Source organism: Chanos chanos, chromosome 6 (genome assembly GCF_902362185.1).
Source record: "Chanos chanos chromosome 6, fChaCha1.1, whole genome shotgun sequence".
In the NCBI taxonomy this organism is placed as follows: domain Eukaryota; kingdom Metazoa; phylum Chordata; class Actinopteri; order Gonorynchiformes; family Chanidae; genus Chanos; species Chanos chanos.
The window spans coordinates 48,669,558-48,686,570 of NC_044500.1; the positions used below are offsets into that span (position 1 = coordinate 48,669,558).

Below are 17,013 nucleotides of genomic sequence, written 5' to 3' on the forward strand. Positions count from 1 at the left end.
ATAACATGGCTGTTTGTTCTCTCTGTGAGGGTTTAATTTGGCACAAACCCTCCACAGAATTACCCCCCCCCCCCCCCCCCCGCCTATAGCTGAGACTGATGGACAGCTCAGTTCACAACACAGTGCTGCGTGTTATTGATTGACCCCATAAAGCTTCAATGAGACAGGCACACTCACACACACACACAACACACTCACACACACGCAGAAACACTGAGTGAAAAATGGAAAACATATTGATCACATTTCTCTGAACAGCTGTGTGAGGATCAGCACGTGCCTCATTTTTTCTCAAATGTAACTGTTCAGACTACTGTGTGTGTGTGTGTGTGTGTGTGTCAGTGAATTGTACTGATGTTCTCTGTAACAAGTTCAGTAACGTTAATTACACCGCGTAATCTGAACGTATCTCACACGTAGTACTATCTGAATTGTTAGCTGTCGAGACGTTGAGTGATGGTTTAGGATTTACAATGGAAATGTTTTGGTTTCGTGATGTATGTTCACATACGGTAGCTTTTGAATCGTTTTCACTTTTGAATCATTTTGACGCTTTGTACCATCAACGATCGATTACGTAGGCTACGCCAGACAGCTGAGGCATGAGGGGACAGAAAACCTGCTGCTCCGCTACACCCGTATACGGCAACAATTTCCCCGGCTCACAGCCGTCTTATTTTCAGTCCTTTAATTACCATTTATTAGCCCCCGTTTCACATGCGCCTAATTTGCGTGTGACAAATCGGTTTCTGCAGTGGAGCTACTCTAACTGTCAGACACACACACACACACACACACACACACAATGAGGATGGCGTCAAGGTCATTTCAGGGTAACATGGGGAAAATTATAAACACTCTCACTGTGATGCTCCAACTAAAACAACATTGCTGTAAAATGTCTCTGACCCCACTTTTTTCATTGTGGTATAATTCCTATTAAGCGTTCCACCGATTCTGCCGAAAATTATTTGCCACATCTAATTCAAATAACCCTATGTTGCCGTTATACGACGAGCCCACGTTCCTCTCTCTCTCTCACTCTCTCTCTCACACAGAGAGAGAGAGAGAGAGAGACGCTGAAAGGGGTGGCAACGAGCAACTGAGGATATTGCTGTCACTGCACGTGCCCACCGACTATCTCACTCTAACAATAACAGTGCACGCACTCCCAAACAGCTAAATGGGTTTGTGAGGAGGTTTGATTAAGTGACGGCGAACTAACACCACATCAGCGAGGCACTTATTGTCCAAACGGGAAGAGAAAGAACACACAGTACTAACGCTATTGATCCGGTCCGCTGCTGTTATTGGGCCGATCGGATACATTCCTTCCCCACATAAAAACTGTCTTTCACCCTTTAAATGATACATAGGCTACACATTGAAAACAGCGGGTTAATACAATAAGTTGTATTTCAAAAATCAGACCGTGGTTTCACCGTCTTAATGGAAAGTCGTCATTAACAAAAGTCATGTAACAGGGTGTTTATCAAAAAAAAAAAAAAAAAAAAAAGAGTAAATAAACCTGTCGACAAATCCTTTACCTGGTAGCTCAGCATGCTTTCCTGATCGCTGTTTTCGGTGGGCATGATTAGTCCAGCCGGTTCAGTTGAGATATAAAATACAAGACGAGTGGAAGGAGCACACAGAAGATGCTATAGCCACGGCGGGGGGATGATGCAGAGTGATGGTGACGGTTAGTTGTCAGTTTTCCTGGTACACTTTCCTGTTACATGCCACAGACATTGTCAAAAACAGCCCTGGCGGGAGTAGCCATGCAAGCTCGTGCTGATAGGTGTCCGTGTGGTCACCCTGTCTGTCTCTCCGTCTCCTCTAGCGCACTCCGAGCGACAGAACCGAACGGCGCAGCATCACAGGCCCGAGGAGCCAATCAGAAGCCAGAGATTCAGCGCTGTTGCTGAAGTAATAATTCAATTTGCCCGGGCGGACGAGAAAGCTCCAGAAATTACACAGCGCAGCGAATACAGCAAGACATAGAGGTTTGGAAGAGAGAGAGAGAGAGAGAGAGAGAGAGAGAGAGAGAGAGAGAGAGAGAGAGAGAGAGAGAGAGAGAGAGAGGGAAACTCGTTGGGCACAGGCAAGATCAGTGCTACCCCCTTTTGCACATCATAGGACATTCGGTGACAAACTTAAATTAAAACCCTTAATGAAACCTTACTTGACTTTATGGTAATGGTATAAAATGTCGTTTATGCTACATGCCAATGCCAATGCACAATGCAGTTGGACTGACCATTTAATAAATTAGAGAGTCTTGTTCTCTCTTGCTTTTTTAAGGAGTGTAGAAGTGACATGATCAACCGTACAGAATACAGCATTCAGACAGAGCACAACTCAAGCGGTACATGTTTCACTAACTGCTTATAAAATGATGACGCTGGACACCTGAGGCGGCACAGTTTGTGTGCTGTGCATTTGAATGGAAAGCCAGCGGGGCAGTTTTTCAAAGAGAATTTTTTATATTAGTAATTGGCCTCTCTCTCCAAAGCAAGGCCATCAAACATGTATCTGGATGGTGTGTATGCCGGTGTGTATGTCAGAATCTGACACTAACATTTTAGTTGCCTAGAAACTAAGGCCTCAAAAAAGAAAAGAAAAACGAGAGAATTGTAAAGTTGGTCCATTTGTTTCTATCAAGTCAAATAACTACAGGGTTGCAACGAAAGTTCATTCAGGACTGGCTCTGAACCAGGCCTTCACTGAGATCTGAAGATGAAACGACTGGATGAAACTGTGTGTGAGACCAGTCAGAGGCGTAATGAGGAGATCAGACCTTTGTCGCCATCTACTGGTGGCGTCCATTCACTACTAACCTTCACATCTTTACTGTGGGTCCATTACTGGCTGTAATGGAGTATTTGTTATAATATTAACGCGACACATACAGACTTTAGAGTACATTTCAAAACGAATAGTCACGGAAAAATATATTATAACATATCACACTTAATTAACCCTCTGTGAGTTTAGATTACATTAACAAAGGTCATTTTATCTTACAGACACATACATGCACATGCACATGCACACAACACACACACTTCTGTTTTGTGAACCAAATTCTTACAGTGTGATTAACAGGGACTGTAAAAAAGATGTTTGTACTGTATGCAGGTGCAAAAACACATTGTTTTATACGATCAGTTGTCTGCATTGTCAGTAATGTTGTTTTAACTGTATTGCAAGCACGATTGTGCTTGTGTTCACATTAGAATGAGTGCCAGGCATCTGTGGAGGAGGTAATGATGACAAACTGTGGGAGGCAGGAACGTGCAGATCCACTTTAACTCAGTGTGTTTTATTGTGGTAACCCGCAGTGATGCAGTCCTAATCATTTACAGTGAAAAGATATTTACTGAACTATCTATTACAGAATAATATTACAAGAATATTACAGAAAACGGATTTGACAGTCAAGAAAACATCATCTATCAGCAGTCAATATTTCAGTCAACATTTCAATTAATCTTCAGTGAGAGTCAGGCACTCATATAGTGTCTGTTTCTTACATTAAGACAACAGATATAACCTCCTCTCATTTTACACACACACACACACATACACAACGCACACATTTTTTCCCAGAACAAAATCATCACAGTCATTAAGAGAAACCTCCCAGCCAGCACTTCAGAGATCTCACCAGAAAACATGTAGAGAAGAATCAGAGGATGATCATTAGAGTAATCTCAGCTACAATCACAGCACTCCTTCACTACCACCTCCATCCAGAATGAACTACATCGTGCTTGTCATCTGTAAATATGACATGATCATTTAACATTATGACCAAGCCATACCATTTTATTTTTATTCATTTTGGCTGGTGACATAACTTTACCTTTGACCCTGACCAGATACTATACCCAGGATAGAGGGGCTGAGTGAATGTGGTGTGGACTCTGTGGAGGAGGGTCATTGTGTCAGAGACCTCGTAGAAGGACAGAGTTCCTGCCCTGTGGTCCACATACACTCCTATTCTGTAGGAACTGGGAACTATGGGGAGTTTAGTCTTCGTATTATTGTGTATGAATGAGTAACCGGAGAGAAAGCGGACCAAGGTCCAGGACTGATCATTATATCCAAACCTACATTCATTACCAAGTCCCTTCCTGCCCAAGCTTTTATATGACACTGCCACATACACCCCATATACCTCACCCTCCCCATACCTCCACTTCCCACTCCACTCCACTTCCCAGTAACAGCGTGCAGACACACTCTCTCTACACAGCACCGCAAGATAACTGTTAAATCTCTCCGGACGATCAGGATATGACTGCGGTGGGTCACTCCATGTCACCACTCTGTTCCCCTCAGACAGACGGAGGTGTTTATGTGCTGTGTTGGGATCCAGTGTGAACTCACTGGAATCTGGTGGAAGAATTAAAAATGAAAATGAAAATTGAAAGCTTTGTACGAACCAGTTATCCTATAATATCAACAAAATATTAAGATCATTTAAAAGAACAAATTTAAAAGCTGACATCCAGAGCCATTAAGATATTAACAATAGAAAGTAATGTTCTGTTTTTATTAAAACTAACACTTCACTGATTAAAAATCTGGTCTCAGACTTTTGTCATTTTTTGTAATCTGGCGGAAATGAAGAATAAGAACAGTGTTGTGGTAGTTACTCAAAAATAGTAATTGGTTATTAGTTACCAATTACTTCTTTGTAATGGGATTACTTTACTCGTTACTCCTTCTGAAAAGTAATTACACTACTCATTACTTTACTTTTGAGTTACTCTCTAAAACTGCAGATTCCCCAGTTTACCACATAAAAATACAAGGGCAAACATCATAGTCCTTTCATTACTTTATTTTCAGTGCAACAGCCTAGTGCAAAGTATGGACACAGTTAAAGGCATTACTCATTAGCCTATATCAATCGGGATGTTGTCATTTAGCTTCAGTGGTTAACTACCAGTAGTTTCTGAGGTAGGCAGTAATACGTTTTGGTATCATCATCAGCTGACAGCTACGTTATCTGTATTTTGTGATTAAAAGTAACATTAAAGCTCTCCATATTATTGTCCTGGTTGGCAAGCCGTATTTTCGGGTTTTCTCAAATGTAGCAGACCTTGCTAGCTAGCTAAATAACCAGTTGTTTGTCGTGTCCCATGTAACAGGAGCTACTGTCAAGGACCCAATCTCTCCTTAGAGACAGCGGGTAGTCATAGTATAGATACACAATTAAGGGGAACAGGTATGTGTGTCGCATAGCTGCTTCTGTAATCATGTTTTTTAACATCACTGGAACACTGTATTGACCGATGAGCACCCAGGACCGGAACTATCTGTTTTATAAGTAATTTAAATATTCAGCACAAAAACATTTTTTTAAAACGCAGGAAAGAAAATTTTAATGATCCAATAACTGTAATGTGATTACTGAGATTTATGCACTGTAACACTTTACTTTACATCGCTGGAACACTGTATCGACCAATTAGCATCGAGAAAATTCTTTTGAAAAGGCGTCTGTAAAGGACATTTTAATAATCCAGTAACTGTAACGCTTTACCTCGTTATGGAGGAAAGTAATATAATTACAGCAACACGTTACTTTGTAACTCGTTACCCCCAACACTCAGTGATTCTATGAATTACGATTAAATAATCACAAGATGAAGATAATGTTAATAATTATTATTAAATCTCTTCTATCAAAAGCCATGAAGACATGAATACAACATTAAAACATATATAAATGTTATATATGTTCAAGCTACTTTATGTTGTTTAGCTTTGTCACTCATAATTTCATTTCATAAGTTATACATAATGAGCTTTTAACCTTATTTAAACCTATTTTTGTTCTTTTTTAATGTAGATTCAATTTTTCAGTATTCAATTTTCAGTAATTACACCTCTCTCTCTCTCTCTCTCACTCACTCACTCTCTCTCTTTCTTTCTCGCACACTCTCTTTCTTATCTCTTTCTCTCTCTCTCTCTTTCCCTTTGTCAGGTCAGCTGTACACATTGGCTATCGAACCCCTGCTGGTTTTGCTGCGCAGGAAGGTGAAAGGGATCAGTATTCAGGGATGGGCCAGTGAATCACCGGTTACTGTGTCTGCATATGCAGACGACATCACAGTGGTAGTCAGAGATGAGGAGGATGTCCAACGTCTGCAGGAAAGCTTCAACTCTTACATAAGAGCGTCCTCAGCCAAAGTGAATTGGGGGAAGAGTGGGGCCTTTCTGTGTGGGGCATGGGGAGAATGTGACCCTCCACGGCTTCCGGGGGGGTTAGAGTGGGGCAGAGAAGGGTTCAAAGTGTTAGGAGTTTACCTGGGCTCGGAGATAATGGAGATGAAGAATTGGGATGGTGCATTACAAGCAGTTACTGCCAGACTATCAAAATGGAACTGGTTGTTGCCTCAGATATCTTACAGGGGAAGGGTGCTGATTATTAATAATCTGGTAGCATCCGCTCTGTGGCACCGGCTGGCAGTGTTGAATGCCCCTGTCAAGTTGCTAAAGAAAATGCAAAGGAAATTAACAGACTTTTTTTGGTCAGGGCATCATTGGCTGAAGGTACAGCTGTCCTGTACCTTCCCGTTCATGAGGGGGGACAGGGTGTAGTCGACTTGGAGAGCAGAGTAGCAGCCTTTAGACTCAAGGCTGCTCAGAGACTGCTATACCACCCAGATGTCCGCTGGAGAGGGACAGCATGTGTGTTGCTCAAACGTGCTGGTGGTATGGGGCTGGACCGACAGTTGTTCCTCGTGAAAAGTGAGGCTGTAGACCTGACTGGTCTCACAGATTTCTATGCCTCAGTCTTACGGGCCTGGAAGCTGATGACTGCCAAACGTGAGGATGGTGTGGCACCAGGGCCGTGGGTGTGGGAGGAGCCTCTTTTCCACAACCCAATGATACCTCTGGAGTCAGTGCCCTCAGACAACCTGCGAAGACAATTTATAAAGGCAGGAATATGCAAGCTAGGCCATTTACTGTTGCCTGGAGGAGGGGGATGGAAGACTGCCCAGTCCCTGTCCCAGAAAACAGGTATCACCTCAGTGAGGCTGCTGGGAAAGCTCATTGAGGAAGTTAAAGGCGGCCTGTCTCAGCCAGTGCAGGAGTTTTTTGAAGAGCCACCTGGCAATGGTACTGCACGGTTTCCCACATTGCACGTGACTGCAACCGCTGGAGAGTGGCAAGAGGATAAAGGTGCATTACTGACTTTCTCCCCTGCGAGCCTGGGTGAGTTTGAGGAGGTTGGGGGGAAAGCGTTGTACAGTGTCTGTGTGAAGGTGAGGAACATGAGGGCCTTAGAGGGGGTAAGAGAGCACCAGTGTGTGTGTGTGTGTGTGTGTGTGTGTGTGAAGGTGAGGAACATGAGGGCCTTAGAGGAGGTAAGAGAGCACCAGTGGCAGGGAAAACTGGGGGACCAGAGCACAGCAGGGTTTCGATGGTGGGTGCTGTATAAACCACCAGTCCCTAAAAAGACAGGAAACTTGCAGTGGAGGGTAATACACGGGGCCATAGCGACCAATAAGCACATATCTCATTTTGACCCAGGCGTGGGGGTGGGTTGCCCTTTCTGTTCTAGGGCAGAAACAGTACAACATGTGTTTACAGCATGTTCTTGGTTGAACCCTGTTTTTGGACTCCTACACAGACCCTGTATGAAACTGGGTATAACTTTCACTTTTGGACTCTGTATACTGGGGCCACGGTACACTTCTGTACAGCGGTTTAAATGGTGTCTGGTGAATTTTATCTTTGGTCAGGCTAAACTGGCTATTTGGCTCACAAGAAGAAATAGAATAAAGGGGGAGGGTTTCACAGACCCAGTTACAATGTTTACACGTCTGGTTTCAGCTCACCTTAGAGTGGAATTTGCTTATTTTAAACTTATTAATGATTTGAGGTCTTTTCTGAATGTATGGTGTGTTGAAAATGTGTTGTGTTCTGTTGTTAACGGAGATCTTTGTATGTCCTTATGAAGAATAGAATATATGTCTTGTGTGTACGGTTTCAAGGGAAAGGATGGAGTGGGGATTTCTCTGTAGGGGAGGGGTTTGGGGGAGGCATCACTTAAGATGGACAAAACCAAACTGATGTATTAAAGGCAATGTAAATCTCTCTCTCTCTCTTGCTATCTCTCTCTCTCTCTCTCTTTCTCTCTCTCTCTCTCTCTCTTTCTTACTCTCTCTCACTTTCTTTCTCTTTTGCCCCCTCCTCCCTCCTTTATCTTACATCCTGATTCTGTCTCTGATTTCTCTCTCACTCTGGCCTTCACTCTCTCTGTCTCTGTTTATTTCTGAAAATGTTCAGATAGTAAGACTCACATCGTAAAAAGTCTTCCCTTTTCTTCATGCTTGCCCCTATGAGAAGAAAAGGACTGATTAACCATCTGTTCCAAGGTTTCTTTACAAGGTTTCAGTAAAAGTATCTAAATTCTTCACCTTCGGTGGAAGCCTGAGAATTTCAGTTAGATGTTGTCTTTATTCACCAGAAGAAAAAATCAACTTTCATCTTACACTTCTATAGTGTTTAACATTGGGGAAAAAGTCTTCTTTAAATCCTCTCATAGCGTCTTTCTCTTGGTCTTATATGTGGGTGTGCATGTTACTCACGTCGTGAGAGCTCTTTTCTGGGTTTGGATGCCAGATCATGAACGATACTGATGTTAATAACTATAAAAATGAAAGGACTTATAATTAACCTGTTCAAAATGGACCGAATTATATTTCATTTCCAGTATCTCTAAATCCCAAACCTTGTGTGGAAAGTCTCTCAAGCTCCTCCTTGCAGAAATCCTCCAGTTGCTCTTTCAGCTGAGAGACAGATTTTCCTACATCCTCAAAAGAGAGGTGTGGACTGACAGTGATGCTGGGAACATCAGTAGATCCAGGATGGGCACAGAGAGATGGAAAACTCTATACCCACATAGAGGGAAAAACAAGTATAAAATTTGGTCCTTTGTACACAAACAAAAGTTTATACAGCTCACTCACATTTTTTTACTGAGAAGTCAAGCAGTGTTAGATTCAGGAGGAGAGAGCAGAGAGAGAAGACCCTCTCTCCCTCTCTCTCACACTCATACACACACACACAGAACTGAACACGGTAATTTAACTGAACGCTTTGTCCTCCACTGTTACCTGGAGGAAATGGATGTGGTCCTCTGTGTGTGAAAGCTGCTCCAGTTCAGTGTCTCTCCTCCTCAGATCAGCAATCTCCCGCTCCAGTCGTTTCAGTACACCCTCAGTGTCATTCAGTTCACTCTTCTCCTGATCTCTGATCAGCTCTGTCACCTCACGGCGCCTTCTCTCAATGGAGCGGATCAGTTCAGTAAAGATCCTCTCACTGTCCTCCACTGCTGCCTGTGCAGAGCGCTGTTAGGAGACACACACACATACACACACGCACACACACAGAGGGGGGGCATCCATTACAATCACACACTTCACTCAGCTCTTACTCAGCCAGTCTGTTCCCTACACTGTGACTCAGTGGGATTGGACAGTAGCCCAACACTGGACTCCTCACTGACTGACTGGAGCAGAGCCCTGACTGAGCCCTCAAATGACTCCTCCAGCAGACGACAAAGTACTTTATTTGTCACACACACACACTATGAGCTAGGAGCAGTTGGCAGGGGAACAACTCCAGGGGATATGGTTGAATAGTCTTTTTTACTTAGGAAGGTTCCTAACTGAGTGAGGTGACTTGGAAGTATCTAAGTGGCAGCAATGATGAGACCTGGTCGAATTCTCTGAATGCTATGGAAAGGTGTTTCGATGCTTCATTTGAAATCTCCTTTACCTATGGTACACTGGACCCTCCTTTATGAAAGGAAAAGAAAAAATAATACCATCCCACAATTCCTTGTGACAGCAACATTTGGCTGTTCACAAAAACAAACGATCAACATGACCCATAAGAGATTTGAGATGTTTTTCAATTCAGCATGTTTGAAACTTATGAATGATGATATATACAGTAGTACATTTGTTGTCCTATGTTATGCTTATCAGAAATTTAACAATTATTTTCACACTGTCATGCTAATTGGGATTCATGTTGATAAATATGAGTGGATAGGAGGGTGAGCGTTAGCAACCATTCTCAATGTGACAATGCAGTAACATTTTTCACCGGGTTGTACACATTTATGTAGCCTGCATGAAACAACACAGTAACAACACAAGGGGCGAAGTATCTAAGATGCGCTTTTAGTAGTCCATGTTCGAAACGTAGTTTTACCATGGCAGCCCACGTCAATTACATCCACCATCCCATAATTACATAGCCTAGTGTGAGTGCAGTCGGATTCTCTTAGCGCCGTGGTTGTCTTTTCCTAAGTCCTAATGAATTCTCCCTCCCATCTTTCCTTAACCTCATGACGTTTTCCAATGAGGTCAAGGAAAAGTGGTTAGGAAAGGACAGAGGACATGATTTTTTTGACTATTCGGATGGACCCCCAGTCTTTTTGCCAGTGCTTTGATCAAGGTCACTGACAGGAGTATTAATCCTAGGATGCATGTCTTTGTGGTGGGAGGAAACCGGGGCACCTGGAGGAAACCCACACAAACATGGAGAGAACATGGGGAAAACTCCACACAGAAAGGACCTGGGACAGCCGAAATTTGAACCTCTTGCTGCTTCTTGCAACAGTGCTAACCACTGAGTCACCGTGAAGCACCATGAAGAGCAGCCAGCTCTTGTCTTCTCTGTTCAACACTCACCCTCAGAGACTCCACAGCCTGTCTCAGCTCCTGCACCTCCTTCTCTCTGTCCTGGATTCTCTGCTGGGTTTTCCTCTGACTTTCTCCCAACTGTTTCTGTTACACAAATAAAACACATCACACTTGGTCCATTAACATCCAGTCCTCTTCTGTATCTAATGAATGTCTGTGTATTAACATAACAAATGATTGTTTTGACTGGTAAATTTGCACACCTTTTGCACTGAAATATATAACAGTTTTTGCACTCTGGCTGTGGTTTAAAGCCCAGAGTTTTCCTTTTGTTTTGAATTCATAACTGTAATAATAAAAATGAAAACACTAGATGTTTGATGAGTAGCCTGCAGTAATAAATAATTACAATCATAATCATTATAACAGTATCAGTGGACCATGTAACTGAGTCGAAATGGAAAGTGTAATTAAATACAAAGGAATAGGCATTCAGCCACACAAAGTCTTTCCCTTTTTCCTTTCATTTTCACTCACTCTCACTCATTAGGGTTGCTAATCAGGGTCACAGGGGATGCTGGAGCCTTTCCCAGCGCTCATAGGGCGAAAGGAAGGGAAACACCCCGGACAGGTCACCAGACACAGTGACAAACACACTCGTACCCAGGGGCAATTTAGCATCTCCAATTCACCTAACCTGCATGTCTTTGGACTGTGGGAGGAAACCGGAGCTCCCAGAGGAAACCCACGCAGACACGGGGAGAACATCCACACAGAAAGGATTCTGGCCGACCGGCTGTAAGTTTTCACCAAATCTCAGGGCTGTATCTAGGTAACTGGCTTATCTAGGTAACTTCTGGTTATGTTAACTCAGAGTAAGTAGTAAACCTCTTAATAAAGGAGCCCTATGGTTTTGTTTTGCTAGGAGAGTGAAGTTAACTTAACTTAACCTCTGAGTTAATTTAACTAGAAGTTACCTTTACCTCAGTTCGTAGTATAGGCCCCTGCTTTCTGAAATACCCCCAGGACTAAAGTTGAGAACCACTGGCACAAGCCAATTTGCGCTGAGCACCAAAGCAGCTTCTTTCCTTGGGTTACCGGTCATTAAGGAAAACAAACCTTTCCCAACGAGCACGCTGGACCCAGAAGGATGTGTCATGTGATTTACTTGCATCTAAATAAAGATTGCGATCGGCTATATTTAGTGGTCCCATAGTAAGTGTTGTGATAAAAGTTCCTGTCTTATTTCAGAAGAAAATGACAAAGAAAATGTTAAATACACAAACTACAATCTCTGGTATTTTGTATTTTGTTACAGATTACATCTGATTGTTTTCCATTCAGCAAAATACAAATTACAAAATACTCAAAAGTATTTAAATACATATGTTAAATATATTTAATTGAAATACTGCCCATCTCTGGTTGTTGTGAAAACACTTGTAATCCCTGAACGGTAAAGATAGCTTCTAAAGTTAGCATGGTTAGCTTCTGCTCACCTTGTGAAATTGGTGACGCATTAGCTAAGTAGTCCTGTTATTTTTCACTGTTAGCAGAGGGGTGGCAAGAGACATGTTTTAGAGATATAATGGGTCTAAAGTCTTTGTGGAGACCACATACACATGCATTTTATTGAACTGAATCAAATGCGAGTAAAGCAGTTATTTTACTACCACGGGCGTCATTTTGTCGATTTTCCAAAAATCCCCGGAATTACGAAATCCGGAAGTCCGGTCTGCCACATGCAACGATAGTTTACTGCACTACTCAATTTCCATGGTGTTATATGACATCATATTTCTGCATTCCCTGCCCGATTTACAATATTTTATTAAGTCATATTTCATAACTATGCTATTGTTTATGCTATTCTATGCTAATATGCTAAGCCTATGGACAATAAACTATGCTAAACTAAACTAAACTATATTATGCTAATATACGAAGTCTTCAGAGATCTTTGAAAAATCAGTACTTCAATAACATTATCAGTCTATGCTAACACTCTCTCATTGAAAACAACATCTGTTCTTTGTGTGGTAAAATGTTTACTCATGAGCATTACAGATCTGGTACTGCTGGATCACGTCGTATAATGTGCGCATGCTTCGGATACTGCACATGCGTATTACAGTCTGGACTTCCGGACTTTTGTACTTCCGCCAAAATCGGGCAGCTCTCAAAATCAACAGCGCATGTGTACTGCAGACCGGACTTCCGGATTTCGTAATTCCAGGGAAAATCTGGGAGCGAGGAAAATCGGGCAGTTACACCCCTTACTCGTAGGGATTTTTTAACAAACCGGAACTTGCAAAAACAAACGGTCACTTGCACAGTCATTAACACAAAGATATAGAAATGTTTCCATATCTGCACTACAACAAGCATTAAATATCTTTTAATGGACTTTTGCTGTGAACTGCCAGCTGTTTCAGGGTAGGTAAACTCGCTGACATCCATCAAGTGTTCAATTTCCGATAAAATGTTCACACATGCGTGGTACAAATCGGGCAGCAATAAACTTTGGCTGTGTCTGAAATGGCATACTAGCGTACTACATACTAGCCTAGTATACACTGCATACTGCGCACTACTCCACACACTAGTATACAGTATGGTACGCAATTATGACAACTTTCATGTAGTGTACTACTCGTTTGCTATCGGTTGGGCTATCTGTTCTGTTAAAATCGAACAACACACGACAACCACAAATATGTATCAAAAGTAGCCGTATAAGAAAGCGTATGAAGATTTATTACATTAAAATATGCAACTGATACATTTATATTCGGAACTGCAGCTGCAGTTGAAGTTGAAGCTGGTTTGGTCGCTGTCCGCCATGTTTTTAAAAATTTTTGACAGTTGGAAATCACCGCGTTGCTTCATGGGATGCAGTAGTCGGCGAAGTGAGCTCGGGATGTATACTAGAAATTTTCGCCAATGTAGTACATCATCCGGGTAACTGTCGTGTACTGCAAAATTTTTGTTTTTCACGTACTGCATACTACTTACTACTTTTACGTCATAATTAGTACGCGAGTAGTATGTAGTATGCCATTTCGGACACAGCCTTTGTTTCCAGTTACGTAGTTACGCACATGTGCAGACCAGATCATGCTACGGATTTGGTACTTACAAGGCGTCATAGAAAACGAGGAAAAGGAGGAACACAGGGCGATTTAGATTTAAGTTTTATTATAGGACCTTACATTATGTTGCCCTCTTGTGGACGAAAAGTTTAATTGCATTAAAACACGAGTAAATGGGAAAACGTTTGCTAGTGGTCATTACTGCTAGTGTATTGTTGATTTTTAATATATAGATATTTTGTGGTGTGCATAAAGACAACATTGTCTTATATGATTCTTGTATGGTTGCTAAAAGTCTCTTTTTCCCAGTTAGAGAGGTGGTGTCTGTTGCCATTAAAATATGAATTACATTGCAGAGCAAGCCATATGAATAAATCATGTTCAGAACTGTCTGAACTGTTCAATTAATTACTTTAAATCCAGATGACAGTTATCCGTAGTCAGTTACACATTTACATACATTATCACTGAGCTGTAAGAGAAGTCCCTTTACGCACCTCTCTTTCAGTCCTCTCTGCTGCCACTGATACTGTTTTATGGTCTCTGTGTTCATCCACCATACACAGATAACACATGAACTGTTGGTCAGTTTGACACCAAAGCTTTATCAGTTCATTATGATGAGGACAAATCTTGTCCTGTAGTCGTGTGGAGGCTTTGACCAGCGTGTGTTTCTGGAAGGCAGGAGATTCATAGTGAGGCTGGAGGTGAGTCTGACAGTATGAAGCCAGACATGTCAGACAGGACTTGACGGCTTTTTCTTTCTTCCCAATACAAAAGTCACACTCCACATCTCCAGTGTCACAGTGAGCAGGAGGAGCAGCAGGACAAGGTGGTCTTGCCTTCTTTAGTTTCTGCACCACTTCAGCCAGCATAGTGTTTTTTGCTAGATATGGCTCAGGAGTGAAGGTCTGTCTGCACTGGGGGCAGCTGTAGACTCCCTTCTGATCATCCTGATCCCAGCAGCCCTTAATACAGCCCATACAGTAACTGTGTCCACAGGGAATAGTCACAGGATCCTTAAGAAGCTCCAGACAGACTGGACACATGAACTGGTCCTGACCTACTGAAATACTTGCCTCTGCCATTTTACTGATCACAAACTCAGAAATATGAACAAACTATTAAACACTCACTGATCAGGAAGCTCAGATCGGTTTTGTCTCTCTATAAGTGAAAGTAGCAGTGACTTCCTGGTTCTGTTAGAGAGTGAAACCGTGTTGTCTTAAAGTGACAGATCACTCATGAGAGAGAGAGAGAGCACAATACAGAGAAAGAGAGAGAGGTTTGCCTTGGAGTCTGCCTTGAAGAAACTAGTGTTTGCCTTTCAAAATTCAGACATCTCTTTTTACTCTAACTCTAACGTCAGTCTGACAGTCTGCTGCCCTCTACTGGAGACAGAGAAACTTACACCAAATATCCTCTGCAGAGGATCTCACAAAGGCAGCTTTTACTCATGGTCACTCTTCAGTTACAATAGTCTCCCAAGTTACAGACTGATAGGGTTAGGGTTAGGTTAGAACGAGGATAATGTTCCACTAAAAGCATGAGGAAGATTTAGCAAAACCTGTAAAGATAATGATGTTACTTTACAAATCAGGATATCATGTACAGATACAACTTACAGAAACAACTATGAAGGAAACAAAAGGAGAACAGAAATAAACCTTTTGGAGGATGAAACTCACCAAGCCACAGCACTTTCCTGTAAGATAGTGATGTCAAGCTGAAGTCCAGTTCTGTGGACATATAGTTTCAGAATGTCTATCACAGACACAGTCATGTGATTATACAAACAAAACCTCATTATGTAATACTGTTTTTTAAATATTTGACAATCTCTTGTAGCATTGACATAAACTGAGATTGGATAAATACACTTGTTTTTTTTAAATACACCAGTCTAATAAGTAGTGACATCCAAAATATTAATCTTTAGTCCTGTGATTGTGTGTTTGTGTCACATGACTTAATTGACCCACACACTGAACAGCTTTAAAAGTGACACTGCCACGCCTCCTGCTTCCACCTATCAGAGATCTGCTCCCCCACATCACTCCTCACATACTCTATGTTAACCCAGTGTGCTTTGTCAAGTCTCTTGCTTCCTGAGTTTCTGAGCCTGTGTATCTCCCATGCCTGTTGTTCTCTGTGTTTGGTTTTCTGGTGTGGTCTCTGGTTTTCCAGGGTCAACTTGGCTCTGACGTACATGTTACCTGAGTGTCGACCTTTGGACTGTGCTTTGGGCTATTCCCCCTGTTTTGCCCCTGATAGACCTGAAACCCATGTACCAAACTCTGCCTGTTCCTGACCTGTCTTTCAAAAGTGTCCTTATTACAGAAACTACTTGTCACATGCATCCCATGTCCCCCTTGTTTTCATGTCAGAGACATAAGACTGTACCACACAAACCCACCCGGTTCATCAGACAAACATGTTTCAGTCTCTTTTACAGACATAAGACTGTACCACACAAACCCACCCAGTTCATTAGACAAACATGTTTCAGTCTCTTTTACAGCAGCTACAGCACTTGGCTCTCTCTGGAGAAGAGAGTTTTCCTCCTGATGCTGTCTGGGAAACAAATCAACTCAGAAATGTTTCCTGGCTATAAAGTTTTAATTGCTTTATACATTCCCAATCAAATTAACGATGGCTATACAGGGCTGGGTACCGCACTTCAGTGCTTTTATGGTACCCACCGCATTGCTTCAATACTATTGAGTATCAAAAAATGCTTTGTCGTTCGCTTCCAAATTTCAGTACCTAAGCAGTAAATCTCATCAGCATTAGTGAACCAATAAGCGTACATCATGCTTGTACCAAGATCTAATATTGCTGGTGATTGGCTGTCTAACGTAATGTTACACGAACATGTCGCAGAGGCATGCAGGAAAACATTGCTGTGTCCGAAATGGCATACTACATACTACTCGTATACTGATCTTGACGTAAAAGTAGTAAGTCGTATGCAGTACATGAAAAATAGTAATTCTGCAGTACGGGACAATTACCCGGATGATGTACTGCTCTGGCGAATATTTGCAGTATACAACTGGAGCTCACTTCGTTGGGTACTGCATCCCATGAAGCAATGCGGTGATTTCCAACTGTCAAAAAATAAAAAAAAACAACAAAAAAAACATAGCGGGTAGTGACAGAAGCGGCTTCAACTTCAGCTCCAGCTGCAGTTCCGAATATAAATATATCAGCTGCATATTTTGGTGTAATAAGTCTTCATA

The 17,013-nt window shown here is 42.0% G+C and overlaps 2 protein-coding genes across 5 annotated transcripts in view; both read right to left on the reverse strand.

The window, feature by feature from the left end:
- slc4a8 (solute carrier family 4 member 8) overlaps window positions 1–1,592 on the reverse strand; it is a 62,107-nt gene extending 60,515 nt beyond the window's left edge. The window contains exon 1 of the mRNA XM_030778465.1: window positions 1,548–1,592. Within this exon, the coding sequence (XP_030634325.1) occupies window positions 1,548–1,592 (45 nt within the window). The remainder of the gene's footprint in view (window positions 1–1,547) is intronic.
- A 2,246-nt stretch (window positions 1,593–3,838) lies between these two features.
- On the reverse strand, window positions 3,839–14,859 carry LOC115814282 (tripartite motif-containing protein 16-like). 4 transcript variants are annotated; one of them, XM_030777056.1, is made up of 7 exons: window positions 14,269–14,859; window positions 10,728–10,823; window positions 9,141–9,374; window positions 8,756–8,915; window positions 8,602–8,607; window positions 8,325–8,360; window positions 3,839–4,398 (listed from the first exon to the last, which is right to left on the reverse strand). In XM_030777056.1, the coding sequence occupies exons 1-7, from the start codon at window positions 14,857–14,859 to the stop codon at window positions 3,839–3,841; spliced, it is 1,683 nt and encodes a 560-aa protein (XP_030632916.1). The 4 variants fall into 4 exon arrangements, with proteins under 4 accessions (XP_030632916.1, XP_030632914.1, XP_030632915.1 ...); XM_030777054.1 differs by lacking the exon at window positions 8,602–8,607 and adding an exon at window positions 8,624–8,672 and having other exon boundaries at window positions 8,325–8,341; XM_030777055.1 differs by lacking the exon at window positions 8,602–8,607.
- Window positions 14,860–17,013: the final 2,154 nt, after the last annotated feature.